Here is a 25,622-nt window from a genome sequence, read left to right on the forward strand (position 1 = left end):
AGGAAAAAAAAGGTACAAAGGATATAAAAAATTGGCATATAAGACAGCCATATAACCAAGCTAGGTCGCGCGTCGGTGTGTATGGGAGCTCCGGGAGAATCTTGACCTCGGTCGCTGGTAAAGACCTCACTGCGTTCGGTCAGTGTACTGGCAACGCGACCTCGGTCAAGATTCTCTCATACAGACCCCCCGCTCGGTTAATAAGAAATAAATATTAACTTTTTTCGCGAAGGGGCCTAATAAAATTGGTACCACTCAAAAAGTCTGCTCAGGACCAGCCCTTCTTTCTGAGGCGACCATTCCCCTCCCCCCAGGGCCGAATCTTAGTTGCACTCCCACGATCGAGGCAAAATTTATCCATAGGGGTCGGGTGGAAGAAGGGTGATATTCGTTAATATTCAGCAAGTTCGTGGTTGAAACTTGATCGCTGCGATTGTATGTTTTTTTAACTCACACGATAATATGATACGAACTGTGGGTCGAACGTTAGTAAACGTTGCTGTCTTCTGCCGCTGCAAAACCATTGTACGAAAGGTGACTGCTTTTCAAGTGTATTCAGCTTGAATTTTCGCTTTTACAGGTATTGAGAAACAATATTTTTGCTAATGTGAATGAGTAATGTCATTATCGTTAATAATACATAGGATAAGCTTGATATTCTGATTTCTGGTAAAGGTTGTTTGTGACGATCCTAACACAGTCAAGAAAGGACATATGTTCTTCCGAATTTATCATTGATAGTACCTCAAAAATCGTATTTCAACGTTAGAAGATAAATTGAAAATTTAATGTAATATTGTGATGGCGAAATTTTCGATGTTGTCAACTGCTCCGCTTAACAATATTTTCAATTTTAAGAATTTCAGCCCTATTTGAATGGTTTTTGAAAGCTGTATATTGAATATAAATTCGTAAAAATGTAATACTAAAGTCGATTGGAGGTCATGTTTTGTTTATTTTCTGCCTAAATGAGTCAAAGCGACGTGTCATTTACAGCCTTTGTAGATTTCTATTTACACTACCATTGCTCTTAAAAGAACTAAAATGAATATTGCGAAGCAAAGAAGTAATGGGCAGGAAGAAGAGATTTAACTTAAGGGGAAATACGATCTCTATGAGGAAGTGTAGGAAAGATTTCCTCATAACCTCACACTGTTCGAAAACAAAGCCCTGGTCTCAAAAGTATTAATCTAATGTCTTTTTCCATTATTTCTTTAATCAAACAATCGTTTGTATTAAGGAAGTGCGAGGTTATACGGAAATCTTGCTTAAGTGCCTCTCTAAGTGTAACTTTCACCACCTTGATGCTAGAGCAGTGGTAGGGCCAATTTTTTATCAAATGAGATGGCCACTATAATTTCATAAAAAAATCTGTTTTGAATGAGAGCTGAAGCATATCATAACGGTCAAGCGTCATCAATAACGTCTAAAACCAAGCTGAGGTGTATTAGCCGACAAATCAAAAGGGTACACACAGTTTCTCTCAAACATGGAATTGAGGTTTTGAGCAATATTTTGTTTAGTAAAGCTTATGGATGCTCACTAAGAGACGGTTGTAAGAGTTAGTCAAGAACACAGATGCGATTATTTAGTCAATCTTTGGGTATAAAAGTTTAATATATTATTATTGCTGATAGAGTGCAGTGGCGTGGTTATTTACTTCAATGACTCTAAAACCAGTCTTCTTTATACTGCTGTATCTGCACTAACTCATAATTGAGGATCATGCTATTACTAGCCTGCAAATTTTCCTTTTTACTGGAAAATTTTTTTAGCATAATCTGTTTTTAAAAAAATTGGTTTAGTAATCAGAGACAAAAGGGTTGGGACAAGGACCATACCCCTCTTCTCCCAATTGCTAGATAAATTGTCTTCTGTTTGACAAACGGCCTCCCACTTAGCTCAATGGATAGAGCGCTGGACTGTTGTGCGGGAGGTAGAGGGTTCAAGCCCCAGCCGGACCAACACTCAAGGTCTTAAAATAATTGAGAAGGATATGCTACCTTTCTATAACATCAAGAAATGGTTAGATATTCTAGTATTCTCGGATAGGGACGAATAAATGGAGGTCCCGTCTCCTGCAGTGTTAGGGGTAGGAGACGTTAATTTCCCACGCACGAGATTACTGTGTGATGAATGTCCTCCCCTGGGGTGGGATGGGTGGGTTTGTTGGAGCTTAAACCTCAGCCTCGTAGGGGACCCATGTCCTATTGTTTCTGCTCCAGTACTTGGTACAAATCATTAAATAAATAAATAAATTTCACACTTTATACTTCATCTTCTTACCCCTTCTTTTGAAAAACTGTTGTATTTTTGTCACCAAAACTTGCTCTGCCAGCCAGTGTATAATTAACAAATGGTAAACACCACAGCGTACACTATTGAGTTATGGATGCACGCGGGAGGTTGCTAAGCACGAAAGAAGCGTAAGAGTCGCTCGAGGCGACAGCCGAGAGCGACTCTAGCTTCTTGAGTGCTTAGCAAACCTCCCAAGTGCATCCATAACTCAATAGTGTACGCTGTGGTGTTTACCATTTGTTTTATAACATAACATTGATACATTGTAGCTAAAGAGTTCCCTTTTATTTAACAAATCTTGCGTGACCAGAAAAAACAAGCGCGCGCGGAAAAATAGTCTTTGCATTTGCTCACGTCAGCAGCGTACACCCATGGGCAAATGGGGAACGCTAAATTGACCAATCAGAGCGCGCGCTTTACTTTGGTTATGTTATAACGGTAGATAGAGAGGGAGGAAGGTTTTTGAATTTGAAAAATTGATCGAATGCAAAGGTTCATAATACAAATTCAGATTTCTTTTTCTCACCAATTAAAACATCAAAACATTGTCAAATTTAGTGGTATGATTGCCAATCTCTAAGACTTACTGTAATTAAGATGAAACTCTGTTCTTGATGAAATAGGGAATGGTTATAGTTGCTGGCTACTTTTAAATCAAATCTCAAGACTTCCCTTTTTAAAGTTTTGGTTCTATTTTCTCTCCTTAGAACTAATTTGTAACTTCTGAAAGATTTATTTTCAGTTTTTAGAATTATAAATACCTCCAAGTGTTATTAGATGGTGTCTAGAAACTGTGCCATTAAAAAAGAATAATATTATTTTTTTATTTTTATTTTGATTCTAAGTTTTCCAAGTAAATTTTATGGTAAGTTTTAGGATTAATTTTGTAAAGTGCCTCAATCAAGTAGTTGATGTGTGCATTATTTAATGAACTATTACTATTATTATTATTATTATTATTATTATTATAATCATTATCAATGACTATGATTAAGCCTATGACCTGTGAGAGTGACTAATATCTAATTTCTCGGAACAATATCACCCTGAATCACACATTAATAAGGTCACGATAATGAAGAACAATATCACCCTGAATCACACATTAATAAGGTCACAATAATGAAGGAAATGATCATTAACTAAAGAAACTTTTGATTGTTAAACAAATTCTCCTTGTTAGCTTCTTTGGAAATGTATAGAGAACAGTATGGAGAATATGCATACTGATGTTACAGTGTAAAGGGTTAACTATGAGTTATTGAAATGACTTTCAGGTTTGAGTGTAGATTGAAGAACTTCTAGCAATATGGCATTGAGTAACATTTACAAACCAGAAACAAACAAGTTTTCACATCTTGGAAGTGAGGAAGATGATGATTCTGACGACCTTGATGATGAAATTGATGATGGCTATGGGACAGCATTGCTCAGCCCAGCAAGAAATGTGCAAAAACAATTAATACCGCCAAACAGGACTACAAAAATCAGAAGGGTGCATTCAAAACCTTGGTGTACAACCAGAGCTTGTTTTGTTTGCTTTATTTGGCTGGCATTCTTTTCTATTTGTGTTACCGGACTGGTGTTGCTAATTCTACAAGCAATTGAATCAAAATCCAAGGATTCTAATGCCTATTTTGAGAAAAAGGTTCTCACAGGTGAGCAGGATGGCCTCTTGGATGATGAGAATTTTGCACCATGTGATGAGCTTGAAGCCACTAAGGTGTGGCATGCAACAATGCCAAAACTTATGACAGAAACCGCTGTACGACTTAATGACGTGAATGGAGATGGAGTTGATGACTTTATGGTGGGGTTTTCAACTGGTGTAGATGGCTACAATGCGCCTAAGATATCTTGTGATCTGTATTTCAATGGCACCTACCCTTGCTATGGTGGCATTATGGCTCTTGATGGAAAAACTGGCCAACAGATATGGAGACATTACACAATGCATGAAATCTATTCAGTAAACTGTAATGGTGATTTAGACATGGATGGAGTTCAAGACTGTTTGATATCTGGAAGAGCAGGAGTTTTTCAAGCTATCAGTGGTAAAAGGGGAGAACTTATTTGGAATTTTGGACCACAAGAATCTAGAGATACCAACATGAACCTGTACACAGCTCAGTTTATCCGAGATTTGAATGGAGATGGGGTGATGGAAGTTCTCGTCACACATGGTGGGGATCCTTTGGCGTAAGTTTAAGATTTTTCTCGTGAGTTTTCGTAATATACACATATTTGTTAACAATAATAATAATAATAATAATAACGGTTTATTGCAGTTTATCTACAGAGTAGCTAACATCTACATAAAAAGAAAAAAAGGATGAAATAACCAATTAAATATAAACCAACATTATAAACAAGTAAATCAACTGGATAAAATTTATGTACAATAAGTATATTCTAGTCACTAATCACTACCAATGCGAATCGAAGCTTTAGTTCTTAAAATGCGAGAGCATTCTCTCTTGAATGTATTAAAATCTGAACAAAGTCTTAAATGTGCAGGCAGCTTATTGAAGAGGTTGGCCGCTAAGTCTTGGAATGTTTCCTTGACAAGTGAGATTTGAAGGAGGGGAACATTACTTGATCATAGGTGTCTGTGCGTAAAGTGTCTCATTAAAATGGGTAACTTACCGTCAGGATATGAACGTATCAGTCATATTCTTTACAATCATGTGGAATCTAGGCTATTGGAAAGTGCTGCTCACGCCAAAATTTCTAGAAAAAAATTACAAATGAATGTAACCTAATAGTTCATTATTTTAAGGGATTTGAAGGCAGTAAGTATTTGTACATTATTCTGGCATGAGCATTTTTTTTTTCAGTTACAGTTTTCTTCTCTGATTTTGATTTTTCAAAAATGACATCTTTGTTGAGACAAATTATTATTGGTAGATCATCTCCTCTGTGTGTGTGTTTTTTTTATTTTTTTTATTTTTTTTTATTTCTTAGTGAGCCCAACAGTCCTGAGCGTCTGGTTGGACGTCTTTTAATATTCTCTGGCAAAACTGGAGAGGTACTAAGATGGGTGAGGACTCCAGATGAAAGAGAAACTTACTTTTCTCCGGTTATATACACAAAGAAGGATTCTACTGAGCTTGTACTGTTTGGGACGGGTGGAGAAACACACCCAGGAGGGCTCTATGTTGTGCCACTGATTGATCTGTTCCATGGATTGATTGAAAACTCCAAGCTTATCTACAAAGATAATTATAAAGGTATGGAAGAAATCTAATTGTAGATTATTCTGCAGACCTAAAACCTTGGATTTTTACTGTTGCGTATCATCCTGTGCCCACTGCTCATTCAATGTTGGAAATTAAATGTAGTCAATAAAAAGACAACATTTATGATGTTTAAATGGGGAATGATACAGTTTTGTTCAAACTTGGAGGTTGCTTAGCAGGTAGCTTTTTATCAGCCTGCCACTTTCTTCCCCTGTCCCCTCCCCCCACCCTTTCTGTCCCACTCCTTCTTTGACCAGCCCTTACTGTTGACTGTTTGCCAAGAGAAGCATTCACAGTGCCCTATCATGGGAACCAACCATGACATCCCGACAGTGTTTAAAGGTTATGCACCATTCAGTTGGTATTAACTGAAAATTACATTTGGTACATCAAATGGCATCTACAGAGTATTATAATTCCATTTGGGATGTTTTGGGCTTGTTTGTTCTCAGGGAATTTGCCTCTTGCAAGGCCATTCTCAGTTTATTCAAATATTCCCATGAAATCTCTAACCAGGTGGTTTTATGTAAATGGTAATGAACCCATTGCCACTAGTTTATTTTTCCTGGTGTAGGTTTATGACCAGCTGGGTAAACATCATCAGCTGGTTAAATATTTCATGTCTGTCATGGGTAAACAGGAAATACAACAACTGCTGTATATGTGGTCAACTGTTTTCCATCTTAAGTGATTCTCCACAGAATTTCTCAATTTTCAAACTTTTGCTCACCCTAGAAGGCTGCAGCTCAATTTTTTTCACTTAAAAGAAAAATTTCTGTTTTTGTTCAGTTTGAATTTTCCGTTTATACTTAGGTGTGATGAATCCTCCTGTCCTTGTGGATTTGAACAATGATGGAACTGTTGACATAACCATGGCAATGTACAACACAACAGTCATTGCTTTTGATGGGGAAACCTACAAGAGACTGTGGCATTTTGTTTTCCCATCAAGTGAATCATACACGTAAGTCTTACATTGATCTTCAACTAAGCATTAGTTGCCAACTCTCACGCCTGTGGGTTGAAAACTTCGATCTCACGCCTACTCACGCCTGCAGGCCAATTTCTCACGCCTGATTGAAAAATGTGAGTTGTTGCCGTCTTGCTTGACAGTTTCCAAAAATATGTTAACTCAGACCCACGCAAGGAACAAAAACCATGTGTCAATTGTACAATTTTACAATTATACAATTGTGCCACTACATTACAAAGAATATATTTCGTGAGCAGCTAGAATAAAGCTTTATGGCCTTTTCGGGAACACCGACATCACAACTACCTTAAAAAATTGACCATGTCAGTCCAAAACTTTCTGATTTTAGAACTATAGCGCCGATGTTATCAACTAACGTCGGTCCTTGTGGATAAGCGTTTTCTCGATAAATTCGCCTTCGGCAGACTTCAGACGTCTTCGGAAGATTTCGGACTTCTTCGGGAATCTTCGGAAATGATCGTGTCGTCTTCAAAAATCCCAGCACTCCCAGGTTAAAAATCTCACGCCTATATCTCAGAGAAAGTTGGCAGGTATACATTAGAAGTCATCTGAGATTGCTCTTTAGTTTTACTGAACTATGCACTCTTCGATTTTGGCATTGAATCTCGTACCACTCTACTAGTAAATCCAAACAGTTAACTCACATATATCACCCATTGGTTATTTTTGTTTCCCTACACTGGAAGTTGCATGCTAATAAGTGTAGGGTTTCATATCCTCCTTTAAATACATATTTTCATGTGTTCTAGGCAACTGGGTTGTGTTTCAATTGTGATTTATCATGATGATTTCTTTCTCCAATGTTTTGGAAGGTCGCCAGCAGCTGGTTTCTTCAATAAGGATAACACCCCTGACTTTTTGGTGAGGTACAATTACGGATCCGGATTTCCAGTTTATTTCTACTCAAACGTGAGTGGGTTTCAAATAAGAATACATGTTTAAGTTGAACAGTGTTGACATCCTTTGGAACATGATATTTTGGACAATACATCATTATCCTAAGGGAAAGGTTCTCCATAAAATGCATCCTTGGGGTCAAGCCAGCTCCTTACGACTCAGTCCGATATTTTAAACATTTTTTTTACCATCAGGTGACAGTGATTGATGGCAAAACAGGCAAGCCGCTGGTCACACCTTTTGTCAAGTCGTCATCAATGTGCAACACGTCCCCTCTGACGGCCAGCATGCAGGGGCTTGGTAACGACCTGTTTGTATACTGGGTCTCAGACTGTATCGGCCATGAGGGCGAGGGAGGAAACTTTGAGTTTGTGGAAGGAACCAACGTCCATGAGCAAAGTAGAGCTGACACTTGCAAGCTTCGTTATAATGCAAAGAGCTTTAGTAAGCTACGGGTGACTAATCGCAATATAGGCTTCCCTGGCAAAGACATTTATTATTCAGGTGAGAAAATCTAAAATTTACTATTTATGGGAGTTGGATGCTATAGCACACATTCTAGTGATAGCGTTATTCGCATAATAAATAAAACTTGCTTACCACTATTTGGGTGGTGCTGTTTTGGCACTTGAAAAATTGTTTTCCACTGTCCGTGACGTTTTTTTAGTATAGGGCAACGGGTTGCAAACTACCACCTAAAAAAAAATTTTTTTTTTATTTTTATTGCGTCATCAGAGGACTACCAAGACATGGAGCATGAAAATCCAGGAGTGGAAACAGGAAGCGAATCACACAGCAAAAACATCTCAAAAAATTCACGAATGAAACGACACGTTGGAGCACCCGACCACGGCGGGTATCAGAGACTTATTGCAACAGGTTCAGTGGTAACTTCACTTGGAGAGGAAAGCAATAAAGGACCCATGGACTCCATCGATGTGGTTTTTACCACCTACTGGCAATATCCAGCAAAAGTACGGGTCATTTTACCAGAGGATAAAGCTTGTATCGAGAATTACAGAAATCTCAGCAGAGCAGGTAAATTGGGGAACCAAATGTTTTGAAATTAAAGTATTTTGTTATGTTTTGTTGAGTAAAGTACATCTGGTCGAAATGTCACAGGAAAAAATTTAAGTTCTTGATGTTTGCTTTCTTTGCATGTTTTTACTGCACCAAAAACAGACACAGCTTTTGTTGCTCCAAATATTGTAGGGACTGCTACATGTTTGGTTCGTTTTGTTTATTTCTTTGTTGTTGTCGTTGTTTTTCTCTGTTTGTTTTCGATTCGAGAAATAACGATTATTCTATGGAAAGTGCGCTCGAAAGATTGTTATCCACGGGTTGCAATGCATCAAAGAAACGAAACGAGTGAGCGCAGCGAGCGGGTGAGTTTTTTGATGCTTCGCAACTCGTGAATAAAAATCATTCAAGCACTTTCCTTGGTATGATATTTTTAATTTATATAAAACTGAGATTTTTCTTACTGACCAACACATTTCAAAGATTAGAAGCGAACGACTGTGAAAACACATCGTTCGTCCAATCAGAGACACGAACGACAGTACTTCACAGTGGAAATCTTAGTATGTATGAGCCGTCGCACGGACAAGTCGCAACGCAGATTCGCTACGAGTGATATGAACAATTCGTGCGCAAATCTTCACTGCGTCGCGATTTTGTCTCGAAGCAAATCGAACAAATTCAAACTGTTCAGAATTCGCTTGATGATCGCATCCACCAACTCACGGTAAGGCGTCTATGGCAACGGTTATCAGGATTAATCAGTTCTGATTTGGTTTTCTTTTTTTCGAAATGAATGCAGTTGAAGACTGCGAAGCTTTTCGCTCGACCTGACAAGCGACTGGTAGCAGAAAACAAAAGGTTCATTTTTTCAGTGTGTATTTTGTCAAATCAACAGGGAAAGTTGACAATGATGTTGATGAGGACAGGAATGAACAACTTGGCATTTATGACGCAGGAGATACAGCCGTGAATGAGTGCCTCAAGAAAAAGCAACAACAAACTGACGAGGACCAAATATTTGTCAGTCAATCAGACTATGACTTGTACAAAGTTCACTTCGGAAGCTTGACTGTGTACCGTTTTACCCTCAAATGCAAATGCAACAATCTTTCCCCTTCCAAAAAATGTGCCAAGTTTTTACCCATGTCCGAGCAAGGCTGGGGTGGGTACATGGGAACACTAACTAATAGTTTTTTTGTTCCAAGGAAAAGGCCCTGAATGGGGAAATACGAAGGGATCTTTTTCTGGTGATTAATCCACTGGCGACCTTGAGTCCCCCTCCCATCCCCTCAAAAAAATGGGCCTGAAAGTACGTTCCGGAGTCACAAGGACCATCGCCTTTCTCTAACCCACTTATTCTATCAAGTCTAGCCTCAAAACCAATCTGCACATTTCGCCTCCCGGTGAGCTCAATTGGTTAGAGCGCCGGATTGTGTTGTGCGGGAGGTCGAGGGTTCGAGCCCCGGCCGGACAAATACTCACGCTCTGAAAATAAGTGAGGAGAATTTGCTACCTTTCTATAATATCAAGAAATGGATAGATATTCTAGTCTTCTCGGATGAGGACGAATAAACCGTAGGCCCCGTCTCCTGCAGGGTTAGGGGTAGGAGACGTTAATTTCCCACGCACGAGATTACTATGTGGTGGATGTCCTCTCCTGGGGTGGGATGGGAGGGAAGGTGAGATCGTTACATGGACTGAAGCGGCTGCCAGAGGCGCCTGATAATGCTGACGTCTGATCTCAACCTTATCATTGTAACTAGACACGTTTGTTGTTTAGAGTGCTTGAGACTTTCTTTCTTCTTTCTTTTAAATTTGTGTATTTGATATGTAATTTTGCTCTCTTTGAATTTGCGTCAATCTATGGAAGACACGCGTCTTTGAAGTGTTCATTCAGCGGCGTGGCTGCGGATTAATTTTTTAGTCACGAAGAATACTTCACTAGTGGGATGAGGGTTGCTAAAGTTTTGAAGGCTGATTGTATTTTCAGTCTCGCAGTCAAGTAGATTTCAGTGACTGACTACAAGTGGATTAAGTGTAGGGAAAAATAACCTTTACAGGCTTCTAAGAACACTGAACTGAAGTTACAATAAAGTGCCTCAAAGAAGAAATGACCAACTTCATGTTAACAATTAGAAAAACGTTTTTAATAAAATGGGTCTATTTTAAAGTCTTGGTGTCTATCAAGGTTCCAACCTTTCTCCCAACTTGCCGAGAAAGATGTTGCAATCTAATTTGTTAAATATTTAAAGCATGAATCCCCTTAGATGTTTTTACGAACAATTAAAGACAACCTTCAAACACCATCCTTTGAATCAAGGAAAGAGTCACGAAACGTCTCAATGCCATTTTCATCATCATATCATGCACATTTCGACACATTTTTCCATTTGATGAAAATATCATTAGTACCCCCTTGTTTCAATTATGCAATCAAAGCATGAGATATCAAATATACATTTCTTCATGGGAGGCTAAAGTTTGATTTCCCGTACAAAATCTATCTTTCACAAACAAAGTCACAATATCTCGATGATTCTAATGTTCCCCAACTCAATCATTGTAACTTCTCCCTGACTTTTCGAACCTTTCAAAAATTCCAAGCAATTTCTTTACCTCAAGGAGGTTCAAAAAGTCGGGATGTCAAAACTAATACAGCCAGATTGACTAAGCTGATTCAACAATGTCCACAATTAAATTTAAAGCATTATTATCCCGTGCAGCTAACAGTTTTTGTCGGAGGTCGATGGTAATAGGGCGACAGGCGAGGCAGCTAAAACTATCATAGATGCTCCTTAATTTCCTACTTCCCAGGCCCCTCATAACGGTACTCAACAGCGGACGTTTTTCAAACGTGGACGGCGACCGGAAGAAGAGTCCAACTACCTCTTCCAGCACTGTATACCAATTAACTGGTCATTTCATCGGCGATAATTTGATTTAAAATCACAAAATATCTCTCTGCTGATATTTTTCTATCCCCTTCTTACCTTTCTGCTGAGAAATGTATTAAAATTGTTAGGGGAAAATCCTTTTGGGTTCTTATTCGGTCATCATTAAACAATGAACTGGAAACTGCTCTTGTCTTAATATTCTAGACTATACGATTCTCTTCCATGAAAAAGTAACCTCGACTTCTGGCCACCGTCTGCGACTCAAATCGCCCCCTTTTCTTAACTGTGTCGCTTCAAACTGACAACAGATATCCAGCTATGTAGGTAGCTTGTTAAAATACAGGGATGTGATGTCTTGGGGTTTTGAGCAGGTCATCATCCAGCGTCAACAAGCCCTGTAAAAGACAAACCCACAGGTATAAGGCACAAACTAACTTCGGAATGATTGGCTGTTGCAAAACAACAAAGCAATCCACAAGGCCAATAAGAGGAAAGGAAATTGTTCTGAAGGCCTTGAAGAGAACTCGAACAATTCTCAAGCGCGGGAAAGAAATCCAAATGAGTGCTTACCAGAAATGACAGAAATAAAGCGCAGGCGGACAGAAAGTGCCACACGTCATGATAATCATAAAATTCCAGGAGATAGCACTTTTTGTTACCTTCCCTCGACCGTGCTGGAGACTTCTGCAAGAGTTTCAAAACGCGAAATATGATTAATTGAGAATACGAACCGCAAACTTTTGCGTCTAATTATGAAAATCGCGTGTACCTTGCTGAATAAGGGAACAAGATGGTCTTGCTAGGGGAGCAATTACAAGTTACGGCATAATCGACGAGGTAAAAAGGTTACTTTGTTTTTTGAAAACGAGCACAGTCACACATCGACACATCCCCGAAAGTGGTGACCGGCTATTCGGTCGATAATCGACTGCAAGTCGGCCAACAGTCGTTCGGAGGAGGCGGCGTGGCCAAATCCACTCACTGGATTTGTTCTCGGTTGCCCCTAGTTCAACTCCTCGGCTGCGTTCTGTAAAAAGCCCACTGGTCTGCCGCCTGCCAGTGGGGATTTTCAAGTACTTAGTTAGTCTACACTGTGGCTGAAAAGCCCCTTAGGGGGAGCTGCAATTAACGTATTTATTTATTATTTTATTCGACTATGGGCTGTGTACTGACCGATTGTGGACCGACGAATTAGCAAAATCGCATTTGTTACTCTTAAAAGGATTACGAATGTTGTTGAATATTTCATTCATGCTGCGAAAACTGTAATAGAAGATCTGCAAGTGGTAGAGTTCGACAGACTTTTGAAAGCTTTACAAACTGAATTGATATTTCATTTACCTGCCAAGACGTGAGATTACGCAAGAAGAAAATGAGCGCGAATGTCCAACAGACAAGAGTCATACAAAGCACAACCGAAGGGAAAAACAGAAGCTTTTCCTTGTTTCGCAACTGAAAAATTAAACACACAAAGAAAGTTCTTAACTAAATAACGGGAAGAATCCTTTCTCCGAAATCTTTAAAAAAAAAAAAAAATGATGCATTTAGTAAGGAAGATCATGTCTCAAGTTGTAATTACTGAAAGAATCGAGACAAATCATTTTATCGAGGAACCGAAGGTCGGACAGGGTAGACTTCAAGCAGTCCCTCCTGTTTGGCACGAAAAAAAAATTGATGTTAGCGGGCCTCACTCTCGAGTTCCACGTGGCGCGACAGACTTCGCCGAACAGGAGGTGCTATAACAAACGTAGGGAAGAAGCGTAAATTAAGCATACCATAATCCCCAAGCCTGCCATCACCTTCGGTCTATAACAACTTAAAACAAACAACTCTTGTTATGAATACCTTCATTATGACATAAAATGCCAAATAGAGAATTCCATTGACGATCAAGATGGCCAGCAGGTAGGTAGCAAAGTCACTGGGTGTAGCAGCAACACCATAGATGGCACTGCAAGTGGAACTCACTTTAGTTATTGGTTTTCTTGTTCTACTTCAATTGTTGTTTTACAACGCGTAATGTTCTCCCACCTTTCCCGCGCATTTTTTTCAGAGATCCAATAGAGGTCGTGGCTATCGAGTTTTAACGTCACGGTAATCAAAGCCTTGCATGAGACGTTTGCAGTTGTGTTCGACAACGCCTAACTTTACCATAGGGCAATTCTCAATTGTTTGTCTTAACTATCTAAGGTAGCTTTGGTTTTCAGTGTTGGGCAAATCCTAACTATAGAATAACAGCGAACTTACAAGAACCAATTTACTGCGTTAGCAATCACCAAAAGAAGCATGCGATCCTGCGAAAAAAGAAGACAAAATACACCGATAACTTTGTTAATTCTAGTCAAGACTAGACCACGAGAAGCCAATCGACACTCGCCAAAGCCCATGGCAATGAAACCCTTGCTAAAAAAACTTCGTTAAGATCGCCAAAAACTCCATTTCACCCATGTGCAACTATCATTCTATGGCGTCAAGGTTTCTTCCTTTAGATAAAATTAGAATTGAAACAGAAACTTTTTGTAATTTTACCTTGTAAACCGGACAAGAGCAGCAATCATACCGCAGCAACACAAACACTCTTGCAAACATTCCGGCATCTAAAAGGTCACAAAATGAACAAAATCATTTTAAGTTCGATTCAATACTATCTTCAAGTGATGTATCCTTTATGATATCATAAGTGAGGCAAATTCTAGCCCAAAAAATGCCTAAAATAACCAAATAAATTTCAACTTTTACTATCCAGAACTCACCAAACTTGACTCTCCCCATGTAATAGATTTGTGAACTGAGATACAAGCATCCAAAGACGTGGATAATGGCAAATGTTGTCCAGAAAGCAAAAGAACTGTAAACCTTGAATGACAGGGAAGCATTTCAAGAACTACTTGTTAGGCTCATACCCCCCCCCCCCGCCCACGAAAAAAAAAAAAAGGATCAGAATGGCTGAAATTCTAACAGAAAGCAGAAAATTTGTCACATGTGAACCCTCTAAGTTGGTAGTATGTACCAGCGCTAGTAACACATTTTCACCATCTCTTTTAATAGAAATCCCTTACACCTTCAAGCGCGTCTTCTGTTTGCACGAGTGCGAGAAAGAATTGTTGAATAATCGTTACGTATTCCCTTACCACTCCAATCATAGCGATAAAGATGATAACAGCAAACCCAGTATAAACAATGTGCGCGTTGGCAGCGATGTCTGGATGACGCGCTTGATAAAGTTTTACGACACCCAGGCAAGTGATGATGTACATAAAAGACGTGTCTAACAGAAAACACAAAAAATAAATTGGTCATCTCGTTTGCAAATAACATGATAACAAGATAGAGAGGAATTCCGCAGTACTTGTTTATGGTGAAAGGTTGGACAGCGTGCGTCCGAGTAAGGTGTTATACTTTCCGGCTACCTCTGAATTTTTTCTAATGTATGTAGTATAATGATAATAAATAAACGATGAAAAATAACTCACTTTCGGCTCACATCTACTCCTTTTTTTTTTTTTTTGTCAAAGCGTCTGAAAAACTATAAATAACGGAGTCATAATGATATGCATTTAACTTAAACGTTCTTACAGGTGTTTGCGCCCAGTTTGTACCAAACTGAACACTGCAAGACTCTCAACTTGGGCTGGGAAAACTTACCAAACTGGAAATTAGAATTGTTAGGACACACATGATAACATCCTGATAAAACTCCTTCCATTATTAAGGCAAGACCTGCGATAAAACCACAGAAAATTGAAGAGACAAGAGGAAGTGATAAAAACGGTATTCCCTGTAGTTCTGGGTCACAAGGCTGTGGAAACTACCAAGGCGGTGATTGACAATAGTCACGGAGAGCAACTCGATTGAGTGTCGTAAAACCAAAATAGAAGGGTCAACTACAGCGAATCATAAATAAAGGAGCTACTATCAGGAACCAATAAGGACTCAAAATGAAAACAAGCTGAGGACGCGAGAATTACGACGTAACCATGGGGATATTGTCGTTAGTTTTTATTTGATTGGTTGAGGGAGAGGCGGGAATTTTCTGGACCAATCAGACATTTCTACAGCAAAACCAAAGCAATCCTGGATGACGTCGAACACTTGACTGATAACAGACTAAAAGGGTTAACAAACTGATACACTCACCCATAGCATAAAATATGGCGTAATGCTGAGGAATGCCGTAACGCTGAAAACAACATAAGAGTGCAGAAAGTCTACCATACTCGTAATAAGTACCTTAATCATAAGGAAGGACTTCGACAATCTCCTTGCACTTGTAAACTTTCCATGTTCTGTCTTTATATATCTTTTAATCTATTCAAATTTACCTTTGTTGACTTAAATTAGAAGAATACACGATTTACTTCACTTGCACGGTAACAGAATAGTCACACTATGTAATGCAGTACAGTTTACACGATCTAATAAAGATTGGTGCGCTTAAAATACCTTCTCTAATTCGCTGTTTTCTGCAACATCTAGTTTGTGTTGCCTGTCACTGGAAAAAAAAAGATATAATGTCGTAAACGTGACAAAAACGTTGCAAAACACCATGTATTAAGGAAAAACAAGCCTCCGTTCCATTAAGGTATGAAGGTGTACATTGTAGATAAAAACGATGTAATAAGCTGGAAAAAATAATTACGTACATGACTCTAGAAAGACAAAGTTCAGAACAAATTCCTTCTACTTTCCGGAAAGAATGTAATCATCTGACAGCCATTTTTTAGCAGAACTTTTTCAGTGTACATACCGTCGCAATACAAGAAGAAGGAATAGGATACCCAGCATGACATATCCAATGTTACTGAACACATTGTTAAAAGCACTGCAATGAAAAGAAATTCCTTCAGTATGAATGGAGATAACAAGCGTCAGTTTCCAAGCTTATTGCCAATTTGATAAGTTTCATTGGCACACTGCACGGCTAACTCGACAACTTAAATCATTGTGTCTTAATGCAAGCAAAAGAAGGGATTAATTTACCTGGATGAAATAAAATGAAAAACGGTGTATTTGCTTAGTAAGGTTGCTACAGGGTTAAATTTCTTTCTCGCAGTTACAACATGGAATGAAAAGGTTCAGTACTTTATTTTATTACACGACTCGGGCAGTCACAGGGCCAATAACTAAAATCAACCAATCAAAATGCTCTATTGCCGGTCCAATATTCTCTAAGTATTGGACCGGACACTGTCCCGAATGGTCCTGAATGATACCACACTTGTGTCCCTTTGAACTTCAGTCGTATAATAAATCTCTTATTAACCAAGCTTGCTCGGGACCGTACTGGAAGAATATCGGCCCTTAGTCTTTTTTGTACGCACTTGTGTCCCTTTGAACTTCAGTCAAGACCTCAGGCCGATATTCTCCCAGTATGGCCCTCGCGCTTGGTTAATAAGATATATATTTTGAACAGATAAAAGGTACAGAATAAATGTTTATTGACATGCAGTACCTCAACACCCCCAAGGGATGAGCACAAAAGAAGTTATAGTAGCATATGTCTTCGTCGCCACTGAAGTTTAGAACCTGTATTTAAAATTACAAAACATCATCAAATTAACAGAACTTTCTATCTGAAGTAAAGCTGATAGAACAGTACCCAGTTTCCAAATAGAAATATATTGGTTTGTCTCATGATGCAGCCACTGTGGATGTGGATCGCTACATTAGGACTGTCAGTTTACAAGTGTTGACTACCATTTCACCAGTGCACCCAGTTTGCCCACAATTTCCCACTGCAGTACTTGAATCATTACATGGCTGGCTTTGCGAGCAGGCAAGATAAAGCAAATGCTTTTGAAAGCAACAAATGAGTAGCCAGACAAACCTTCTGATACGTGACAACAAGCTGCACAACTGGGAGAGCATAAAACACAGCTATCAACAGCAGATTCCTAAAGATGACAACAAGAGAGCACAGCCAATAAATAGGCAATATTCAGTGGTGATGAAAAATCTTAATAAAGTAAATAAAAATCAATAATGGGCTTAATTTACAAACCAGTGATAGTGTCTGTATTTCTTTTTCAGGTATTTCTTTTCTTTCTTAGCCAGGTCAGTGAGCATAAGACTTGTCTGGAGGAATAATGACACAAATTAAACTAATTCTACAGAACTGATATAAAGATATTTTACTATTGATGCAAGGGAAGCTGGGATAGCACAGCCATGAAAGAGCCCCTCTCCCCCCCCCCCCCCGCTCTTTAACCTCTATGACTTACATGTGGGTTCCTGTCCCACACTTGAGACCACACATGGGTTGAATGGGCTGTTGTTTCTTGCCATTTTTCCAGGGTCTTTCCTAATCATTTTTCAGTTTAAACAACACTAAAAATTTCAATGTCACACAGTAGCAGTTGACAAATAGCCACACCTCTTGGAAGTATCACCCATGGAATCTTACTTTTTATTTCTAGTGTATTGTAGGCCTACATGTAACTTAAAAACACCAACTCAGTAAGTTGTTAAGCAAGATTAATTTACATTACTAATTTACACCAGATAGCTTTTACATCAATAAGAACATCACCCATGTTGCAACTAGTACTTAAAGGTGACTGAGTTCTATGCTACTGTCAGTGTCTTAGAGCAAACATTTCACTACAATTGAGATCTAACTTCTTGTAATGAGCAATGTGGGGAATGAATTCCATATGCTAGTCATTACAACCAAATTTAACTATCATTAAACTGATTTACTGTACATACCCTCAACCTGTATACATCTTTCTCCATTTCAATGTCATGCAGCATGTCATAATGTTTCTCAAAATCCTTTGATGAAGGATTCATTGCTCTTTCAGTGACTAAATGGTCATTTTCATATCGTTCTAGACTATCAGTGTCCAGTGGTTCATTAACGGGAAGGATAGTTTGAGGTGTTGATCCATAATGGTCTCTTGATCTTCTTGATGAGGACGTCCTTAATGGTACACTTACTGGAGCATCTGAGGCAAACAACATGATTTTGACTTGAAATTAGGAGGGCCTGGATTTCTCTAGATTATTATTTTTTATTTACTTTATTTTATTAGCTTCACTGACCGGCAGGGACACCACAACAGCTTGTGCCAATTACTGCAGGCCCAGTAAACCCACCCATCCCAACCCAGGGGAGGACATCCATCACACAGTAATCTCGTGTGTGGGAAATTAACATCTCCTACCCCAACCCTGCAGGAGACGGGACCTCCATTTATTCGTCCCTATCCGAGAAGACTAGAATATCTAACCATTTCTTAATGTTATAGAAAGGTAGCATATTCTTCTCAATTATTTTAAGACCTTGAGTGTTGGCCCGGCCGAGGCTTGAACCCTCGACCTCCTGCACAACAGTCCAGTGCACTATCCATTGGGCTAACTGGGCGGCGGTTATCCATTTGGCTAACTGGGTGGCGGTTGAACTTATGAATGCTTAAATAGCTGCCATAAGCCAGTGAACAGAAAATGATGAGAGAAGGAGAGAAGGGAGAGAAGGGAGAGAGGGGAGAGAGGGGAGAGAGGGGATAGAGGGGAGAGAGGGGAGAGAGGGGAGAGAGGGGAGAGAGGGGAGAGAGGGGATAGAGGGGAGAGAGGGGAGAGAGGGGAGAGAGGGGAGAGAGGGGAGAGAGGGGAGAGAGGGGAGGGAGGGGAGAGAGGGGGGAGGGGGGAGGGGAGGGAGGGGAGAGAGGGGAGGGAGGGGAGGGAGGGGAGAGAGGGGAGGGAGGGGAGAGAGGGGAGGGAGGGGAGGGAGGGGAGAGAGGGGAGGGAGGGGAGGGAGGGGAGAGAGGGGAGGGAGGGGAGGGACCTGTAGCTTAACAATGAACTTTTCAACTAACGATAATCATAGAAATGTAAGGATGAATTGATGTGTTCCTGTTAGTGATACTGGCATACTTGGAGGAAAAAAAAATCCATTTTCTCCCAATGCAAGTCTACATCTGTGACTTGAAGGAAGTTCTGAGCTATGGAAAACTTGTGGTGGCTCAGTGACATAAAAATAAATGAATGCAACAAATATGCTGCATCCTGCCAGGCATTGTATATTGATGTGATGCTTCTATATAATGATCACAAAGTCTTAAGCTTTTCAGTAAAAAGATGTTCACTAATTAAAATTAAATTGCTGCTGGTAAAATATAGTGTCACAACAAATGATATGTTGCTGACACTGAAGAAGACAATTACACTACATTGTACCTTGTTATACAAGACCTACATACCTTGATTATCACTTCTTTTTGGCATCAAAATGGAACGGAAACTCCTCTCCTTTCCTCCTTTTTGTCTGACAATACATTCCAATAACAAAAATGTCAGAATCTGCACTGTACTGTTAATCGGTGACCTATTCTATGAAGTCCTTGACTGCATTCATTTGGTTTTTGTGGTGTTTGACTAGATCAATCCACGTTACATACAAACATATTTTGTGGTTCACTTTCAGTTTCTCTTGATTTTAATGTATTTGTAGCTGGAGGCGTCTTCCTTCACAAAATAATTATATTCAATGGGAAAAATTGGCCCAAAATCTTATTTAAAAAATACTTGAAGTCGTGATGAGTAGCCCAATTAAGCTTAATAGACAGTGGGGACCTGTCATTGTCTGAAGGATATATTCTAAGTAGTTATTTACAATTCAACACAAAGGTACTAACCTACACCAGGTACCCAGAAGAACAGCAAAAGTAACAATGTAGAATGACCCAAAGAACAATACTGGAGCCATTATGGCCTTCACATAATTCTTTTCTGTGGACAAAGAGAAGATTGGTCATTCATTATCACAAAATTCTCTGAATTATGAATTTAACAAAGAGAGAGTTAAGAGGGGTGGACTTACCAGACAAAGTGCGCTCTACAGTTATTGTGACATTCTTCTGTCTTGATGATAAGAGACCTGAAATTTCATTGAGATGTTCACCTTAATGTCTTTCTAATTCAATAAGTTATTATAAATAAATACATTCTTTTTGGAGGAAGCTAACTTTTCTCTCATTGATAGTTTAAGAAAGGCAACAATTAAGAGGGCTTTCTATGAATTACTGTATTAAAAACCTTGCATATGTACTGATGGTCCGTTTTACAAATAACACTATAATTAAACAATAGATTGTCTACATGGGTACAATTTTATCACCTGAGGTATACATTCATTACATTACCGGCATAATGACGATCTCTTGACACAAGTTCTCCTGTGCGTGGTTCAGCAAACCTTTCCCCAGAGACACATTCTTCATCAGATGACTTGACTATTAGTACAACATAATATTGGGTCTGATTACGCTAATGACAAAACGAAATAAAAGACATGAGTATAAAAGTGAGGATTTTCCAGTCAATCTCCATAAGAATGCATCTAAGCCACAAAGTTCCATATAGTCCATCCCGAAACCATTACATGAGGCCCTTTTCTAAAAAGTATAGGCAGTTATTGATCAAGAAAAGCTATTTTTTGTTTACCTTGTTTATATTCAAGGTAGAGATGATAATGAATTGTTCTTTAGCTAAGACCTTTGTTACTTTTTCTTAAATTTAGAGTAAGATTTGAACCAATACAGAAATATTTACAATCATAAATCTTAATAAAGAGGACAAATACCAAAAAAGAGCAAGGTATGATGTTTCAAAACATTTAAAGCCATTGTGATAATAATTTACCTCTAGTGTGATTGCTGCTTTGGTCGTCATAGTCTGAAAGTGGCCTGTGAATTCCACATTTCTTGCCAAATCATATACTGGACACTGATAATTATTGTACAACAAAAAAGATCAATTTTTTTAACTAAACATATCTATGTATAAATAACTGTAGAGGGATTAAACTTGGTGTCTGTGAAACAGTGCTTGATACAAATAGTAGAGCGGGTATAATGTGTGGTAGGCAAAATCCCCTGATGAGTGGGCAACTACGAAACAGGTCTGTAGCGATGTATAAATAAATGTAAGTTTTCTGCAGGCCAGTATATAGAGAGCTGTTCTAATGCAAAGAATTTATTAACTACAGACCTTAATATATGAACACAACAAAGATTTATGGATTAAAGGAAAAACTCAATCAGGTAAGAGGAAACAAACAAATGACCAAACAGTGAAAATTACTAACTGTGCAGTAGTTGGTAGTTTTGATGTTTGATCTAGTGTCCTGAGCTTTACAATAACTGGTCAGTTCACCATTGACAGACTAAAATCAGTTCATGTTCCAATAGGCCATTTTACAGTTGTGTACTTAGTTGCCAAGCCTACGATTTGGAGTGAGGCTGAAGGTGACCTTGTCATGATAGAGACCTGTATCTAGTTCGCATGATAACAGAGTGATTTACATTTGAAAGGCAGCGAGGTTTGTATCATAGCAAGGTCACCCTAGCCTCACTCCCATTCAAAGGCTTGGCAACCAAGCACACAACTGTAAAATGGACTATTATCACAATTAACTTATGATTCCAACCATAAAAGACAAAAAAGGACAAACCTTAGTTCCCTGGACTGATAGAATGGCACACAGCGTACTATCATTGGATTCAGCTTTTATAACAACTGTATCCACATCTTTTGGGAATCTCCATAAGAAGTACTGTCAAAAGTAAAAGCAGAAAAAAAGAATTGGCCCATGCAAGTCAGAGAGAGCAGAAAAGGAAAAAACTGAAAGAAAAATTATTCTCCATAAAAATTAACTCAGAATAGCAAAATTTAGCTGGAGAATTCTGCATGGCAGTGGAAGAATGTTTCCAATCTCTTGTAGCCTTATAGTAACCCTTTGCTACAAATTTTTCACTCACAACACATTGGTAAATGAGTATAAAGTGATTACTTAAAAAATCAAGAGCCACTAACAATATACTATATGCAAGCTTGTGAAAATAGGAACTGTCACGTATTTTTGACAAACCAATAAATATTGATACTGGATGGCTAAAAATCTACATTTAAACATAAATTATCTTACCACCGGCTGGGCAGGGTCCACAACAACTCTTAAAGGTGAACCTAGCCTGTAAAAAATTATTGATTTCAGGGCTGTGGTCTAGCAGTGCCCGGTGGCCCCTGGCGCCTTACTTTTGCTATTAAGTGACTCAAGAATCTTAGTTTTTTCATAAAAAGTATATGCTGGGCACCCTGGATTTCACAGTTTCAAAGCACTGGGCTCCTTTTAATTTTTTTTAGAGCACAGCCTTGGATTTTGATGTAAAAAAAACTTATTTGTCTTGTAAAAAAATAAACAAAAAGTACAAAATATAAATTTACCATTATTTACTCAATATTGAAAAATTTACAAGATTGACCAACTCTTAGCTCATCTTTCCTGATTTGATCAAAACCCTTATAACCTAAATATCTTCAATTTTAAAATCAAATGTCTCAATTAACCAACCTTCATACAAGTGGACACAGTCTCACATTTTTTCTTTTTGATTAAAAGTGTTTCAATTGTTATAGTCCTTGTCATTAGAAGCAAATTAAAGCAGAATATTACAACTAAATTATATCACCAAGGAAAAGTGGCTTTTCCCTGCTCTGGAGGTTTTGTGTGAGGAAATGGTCATCACTGCAGGTGATCTTAAAGTTCTCAGTTAAACTCTGCAGCCAGTAGTCAAAGCAAGCTTAAAATGACAAAATTTGGTTAATTAAAGCATCTCTAAGGCAGTTAGTTTCTCATTAAGAGACTTAATAAATACAACTGATTACCTGGCTCATGATACTCACGATAACTGAAACTTGTCAGCAAACATTGCTTTCAGTGAGTAATTGACTGGCTTTAGTGATGATGTTGATACATCAATAGAGATTGATTCTGATCTATTTAATTGTGTGATGCCATGACTGAAGGGGCATAGGGTTCGACTGACAAGATTGTAATTAAACCTGTAAAAGAAATCACACTTAGTACTACTTGGGAAAAAAACTCAACATATTATTCATTATTCAATCATTGTAAGCTTTCCCTCTCACACAGGGGTTTTAACGTTTAAAGCTGACCTTAAAGCAAGATGACGTGTTTCATCTTTCAACTACTGCTAACAACTCTCCTTGCAGCTCCAGTTAAGGACACCATTTTTTTGTCCAAGGTGTGGTTTCTTACCAAACATACCCCATGTGATAGTGGCCGTCCCTAAGATGAACCTCTTTCCACATATAACCTCATTAAGCCAGGTTTGTTATCTTTGGACAGGAATCAGAAAAATTGGGTTGCAGTTTTCAGATTAAGGCATACGGTTGAAGTTTCAGTTAAAAAAGTTGCAAAAGGCAACAAGAAATAATTCTTTAAGGATTTAATTTGACTTCAACTGAGTTTTCTACTCTCTTCATTCTCTCTTTTCTTTTTTGCTACCTACCCATTAAATCACAGATTCACCTAAATTCTAAATTGTTTGTATTTTCTTACCCTTCTACCGGTATTGGCCAGGAAACCACTCCTCTCTGCAACCGTGCAACAAAAAGCAAGGGGTAATCCTGATTGGATGATTGGCTTTCCACCGTTACCCGCACTGCATAGGGCTAGGGAGACAATTAGGTTTTCAATGGTTTTACTTGGTTTAAGAATAGAACCACAGATTATATACAAAATTTAATATCTTTGTTCTAAAAAAATCCAGTACATAGTATCAACATAAATGCAAAATTTTTTATCTTGTCAATTCACTTCACAAACCAAGAATGCTGTAACACTTAAATTTAGAAGGATTTAGACCAAAACATAACTACACAATAATTTCAAAGTCATTTCAGCTGTTCACTCTTGTCTGAGTTTACTGAAAATCAGTATCTGAAACAAACCAAAAACAATCCACATTTTTTCAAGCATCACCCAAGTGTTTTCCACATAAAAAACCAAATTATGCCGTTTAATTTAAAAGGAAATGTAGGGCAGTCTGTCAGGAGAATTACATATTGGATCTTGCGGGTTAAAGTGGGGTAAGTTTTTCGCATTGCCTCACACTTTATTGTTCTTGGACAAAAAACAAAGCAAAAGCGATAGATTTCCTGAGGAACTGCAGCTCTGTTTCATAACAGTATGAGGCTGTGCGGAGGTCGTACCGTAAAATTTATCAAAGCATTATCAACTAAATTCACCTCAGTCTTGTTAATCCAGGAGTATAGCCACACTTGTTCCCTGTACTGAGAGACAACTCCAGTAACTTGATGTCCCATGGAGGCGTTGCGATATTCGAGGGTATTTGAGGACCCGTGAAACTCAGGTGCTCCAAAAATAGGCAAAAAATATGCAGATATGCAGAGAATACATAGGAGACAGGAAAAGGTTTGTTCTACTGCCATTACTGAATCGTTCCTAGGTGAGACTTATGAAACATGTGCACGTAGAACAACTTGAAGTCCAGGTCGCCGACATCTTTGTTTTCTGTAAAGTCGTCACTTCCGACAAAGCACGCAAAGTATGTTGGGAAATGTTGGGGATGGAAAAATGCCGGAAGTAGGTAATAGTCTCCTCTCATCCGAGCCGCATCTGTTGACAGTCTCAGTATGTGGGTGGTGGAGTCTAGAGGAGTGGAATTTAAAGAGTCCCATGATTATAATACATCACCTGTTGTCTACATTCTTTATCATTCGTAATGAGTAGTCACTCCCAAACGGTAGGAAAAATCAAAACTAAACGAGGTGGCGCCGCATATCTTCCGAGAAATTTAAAAAAGTAGAAAATTTTACAGAGCGTGACTATTTTACTAACATGATGCAAGGAAAGTAAGGCTAGATTGGTATCGTCATTTTTTATGCAGTGCCACAGAGTCTTCAAACGGGATTTTGGGAAGTCGTGGTTGTTAAGTAGATATATGTGCCCAGACTGGTTGATTAAATTTTCATTGTGATATCAAAAGCTGAGAGTTACAATCAAAACAAAGCAAATCAAACACAGAAACGAAAAAAAAGCTTAGCATATATGACTAGTAAGTCTCTGATGGTTCTTGTCGGCTGTGCAACGCGTACCGTGTCACATGCCGTCTAGGTTTTTTGGCATCCCTCTATTTTTTCCGGCTAAGAAACCATTTTTTATTCCTGTTTTTGAGTACCGTCAAACTGCCCTTTGCTCGAGGTTTCTTAACCTTTTTCTTTATATTTCCTTGTAAACACGCAAAACTATATGAACAAGAAATGCATGTATAAATCAGGTTCATATTTTTGATGATGGCACAAAAATTCAAACCGCGTCTTTATAGATTTGTGATGCCACTCTGAGTAGTTCTAATTTTCAGAATTTTTAGGCGAGAAGTTTCTTTACTAGGAGAGAAAAGATGTAGTTTCCTAAAATCTACAAACTTTTCTCATGCAATCGGTGCGGGA

The 25,622-nt window shown here is 38.6% G+C and overlaps 2 protein-coding genes across 2 annotated transcripts; one reads left to right on the forward strand and one right to left on the reverse strand.

The window, feature by feature from the left end:
- Positions 1 to 372: 372 nt before the first annotated feature.
- LOC111331762 (uncharacterized) lies at positions 373 to 10,621 on the forward strand. The gene is made up of 8 exons (XM_022936938.2): positions 373 to 580; positions 3,576 to 4,497; positions 5,263 to 5,528; positions 6,351 to 6,501; positions 7,344 to 7,440; positions 7,623 to 7,932; positions 8,164 to 8,466; positions 9,347 to 10,621. Exons 2-8 carry the CDS (start codon positions 3,608 to 3,610, stop codon positions 9,667 to 9,669), a joined length of 2,340 nt encoding a protein of 779 aa, XP_022792673.2. The 5' UTR covers positions 373 to 580; positions 3,576 to 3,607; the 3' UTR covers positions 9,670 to 10,621.
- LOC111331017 (SID1 transmembrane family member 1) lies at positions 10,577 to 24,704 on the reverse strand. The gene is made up of 26 exons (XM_022936046.2): positions 24,399 to 24,704; positions 23,710 to 23,822; positions 23,031 to 23,189; positions 22,273 to 22,318; positions 21,799 to 21,900; positions 20,988 to 21,071; positions 20,489 to 20,612; positions 20,167 to 20,223; positions 19,982 to 20,075; positions 19,547 to 19,611; positions 18,054 to 18,292; positions 17,347 to 17,420; positions 17,173 to 17,239; positions 16,798 to 16,871; positions 16,093 to 16,167; positions 15,789 to 15,837; positions 15,483 to 15,525; positions 14,991 to 15,065; positions 14,477 to 14,613; positions 14,099 to 14,201; positions 13,875 to 13,942; positions 13,593 to 13,639; positions 13,191 to 13,296; positions 12,687 to 12,797; positions 11,916 to 12,029; positions 10,577 to 11,740 (listed from the first exon to the last, which is right to left on the reverse strand). The coding sequence occupies exons 1-26, from the start codon at positions 24,600 to 24,602 to the stop codon at positions 11,678 to 11,680; spliced, it is 2,493 nt and encodes an 830-aa protein (XP_022791781.2). The 5' UTR covers positions 24,603 to 24,704; the 3' UTR covers positions 10,577 to 11,677.
- Positions 24,705 to 25,622: the final 918 nt, after the last annotated feature.

The sequence above is a fragment of the Stylophora pistillata genome, chromosome 7 (assembly GCF_964205215.1).
Source record: "Stylophora pistillata chromosome 7, jaStyPist1.2, whole genome shotgun sequence".
NCBI lineage: Eukaryota > Metazoa > Cnidaria > Anthozoa > Scleractinia > Pocilloporidae > Stylophora > Stylophora pistillata.

Excerpts from the sequence above, each read along its gene's own strand:
- LOC111331762 (XM_022936938.2), top strand. The coding sequence starts at position 3,608 with ATGGCATTGAGTAACATTTACAAACCAGAAACAAACAAGTTTTCACAT. Across the intron at positions 5,529-6,350 it reads CTACAAAGATAATTATAAAG|GTGTGATGAATCCTCCTGTC; the intron begins GTATGGAAGAAA and ends GTTTATACTTAG. Across the intron at positions 7,933-8,163 it reads CAAAGACATTTATTATTCAG|AGGACTACCAAGACATGGAG; the intron begins GTGAGAAAATCT and ends TTGCGTCATCAG.
- LOC111331017 (XM_022936046.2), bottom strand. The coding sequence starts at position 24,602 with ATGGCAGTAGAACAAACCTTTTCCTGTCTCCTATGTATTCTCTGCATA. Across the intron at positions 20,076-20,166 it reads TGTAGAGCGCACTTTGTCTG|AAAAGAATTATGTGAAGGCC; the intron begins GTAAGTCCACCC and ends CTTTGTCCACAG. Across the intron at positions 13,943-14,098 it reads CATGGGGAGAGTCAAGTTTG|ATGCCGGAATGTTTGCAAGA; the intron begins GTGAGTTCTGGA and ends GTGACCTTTTAG.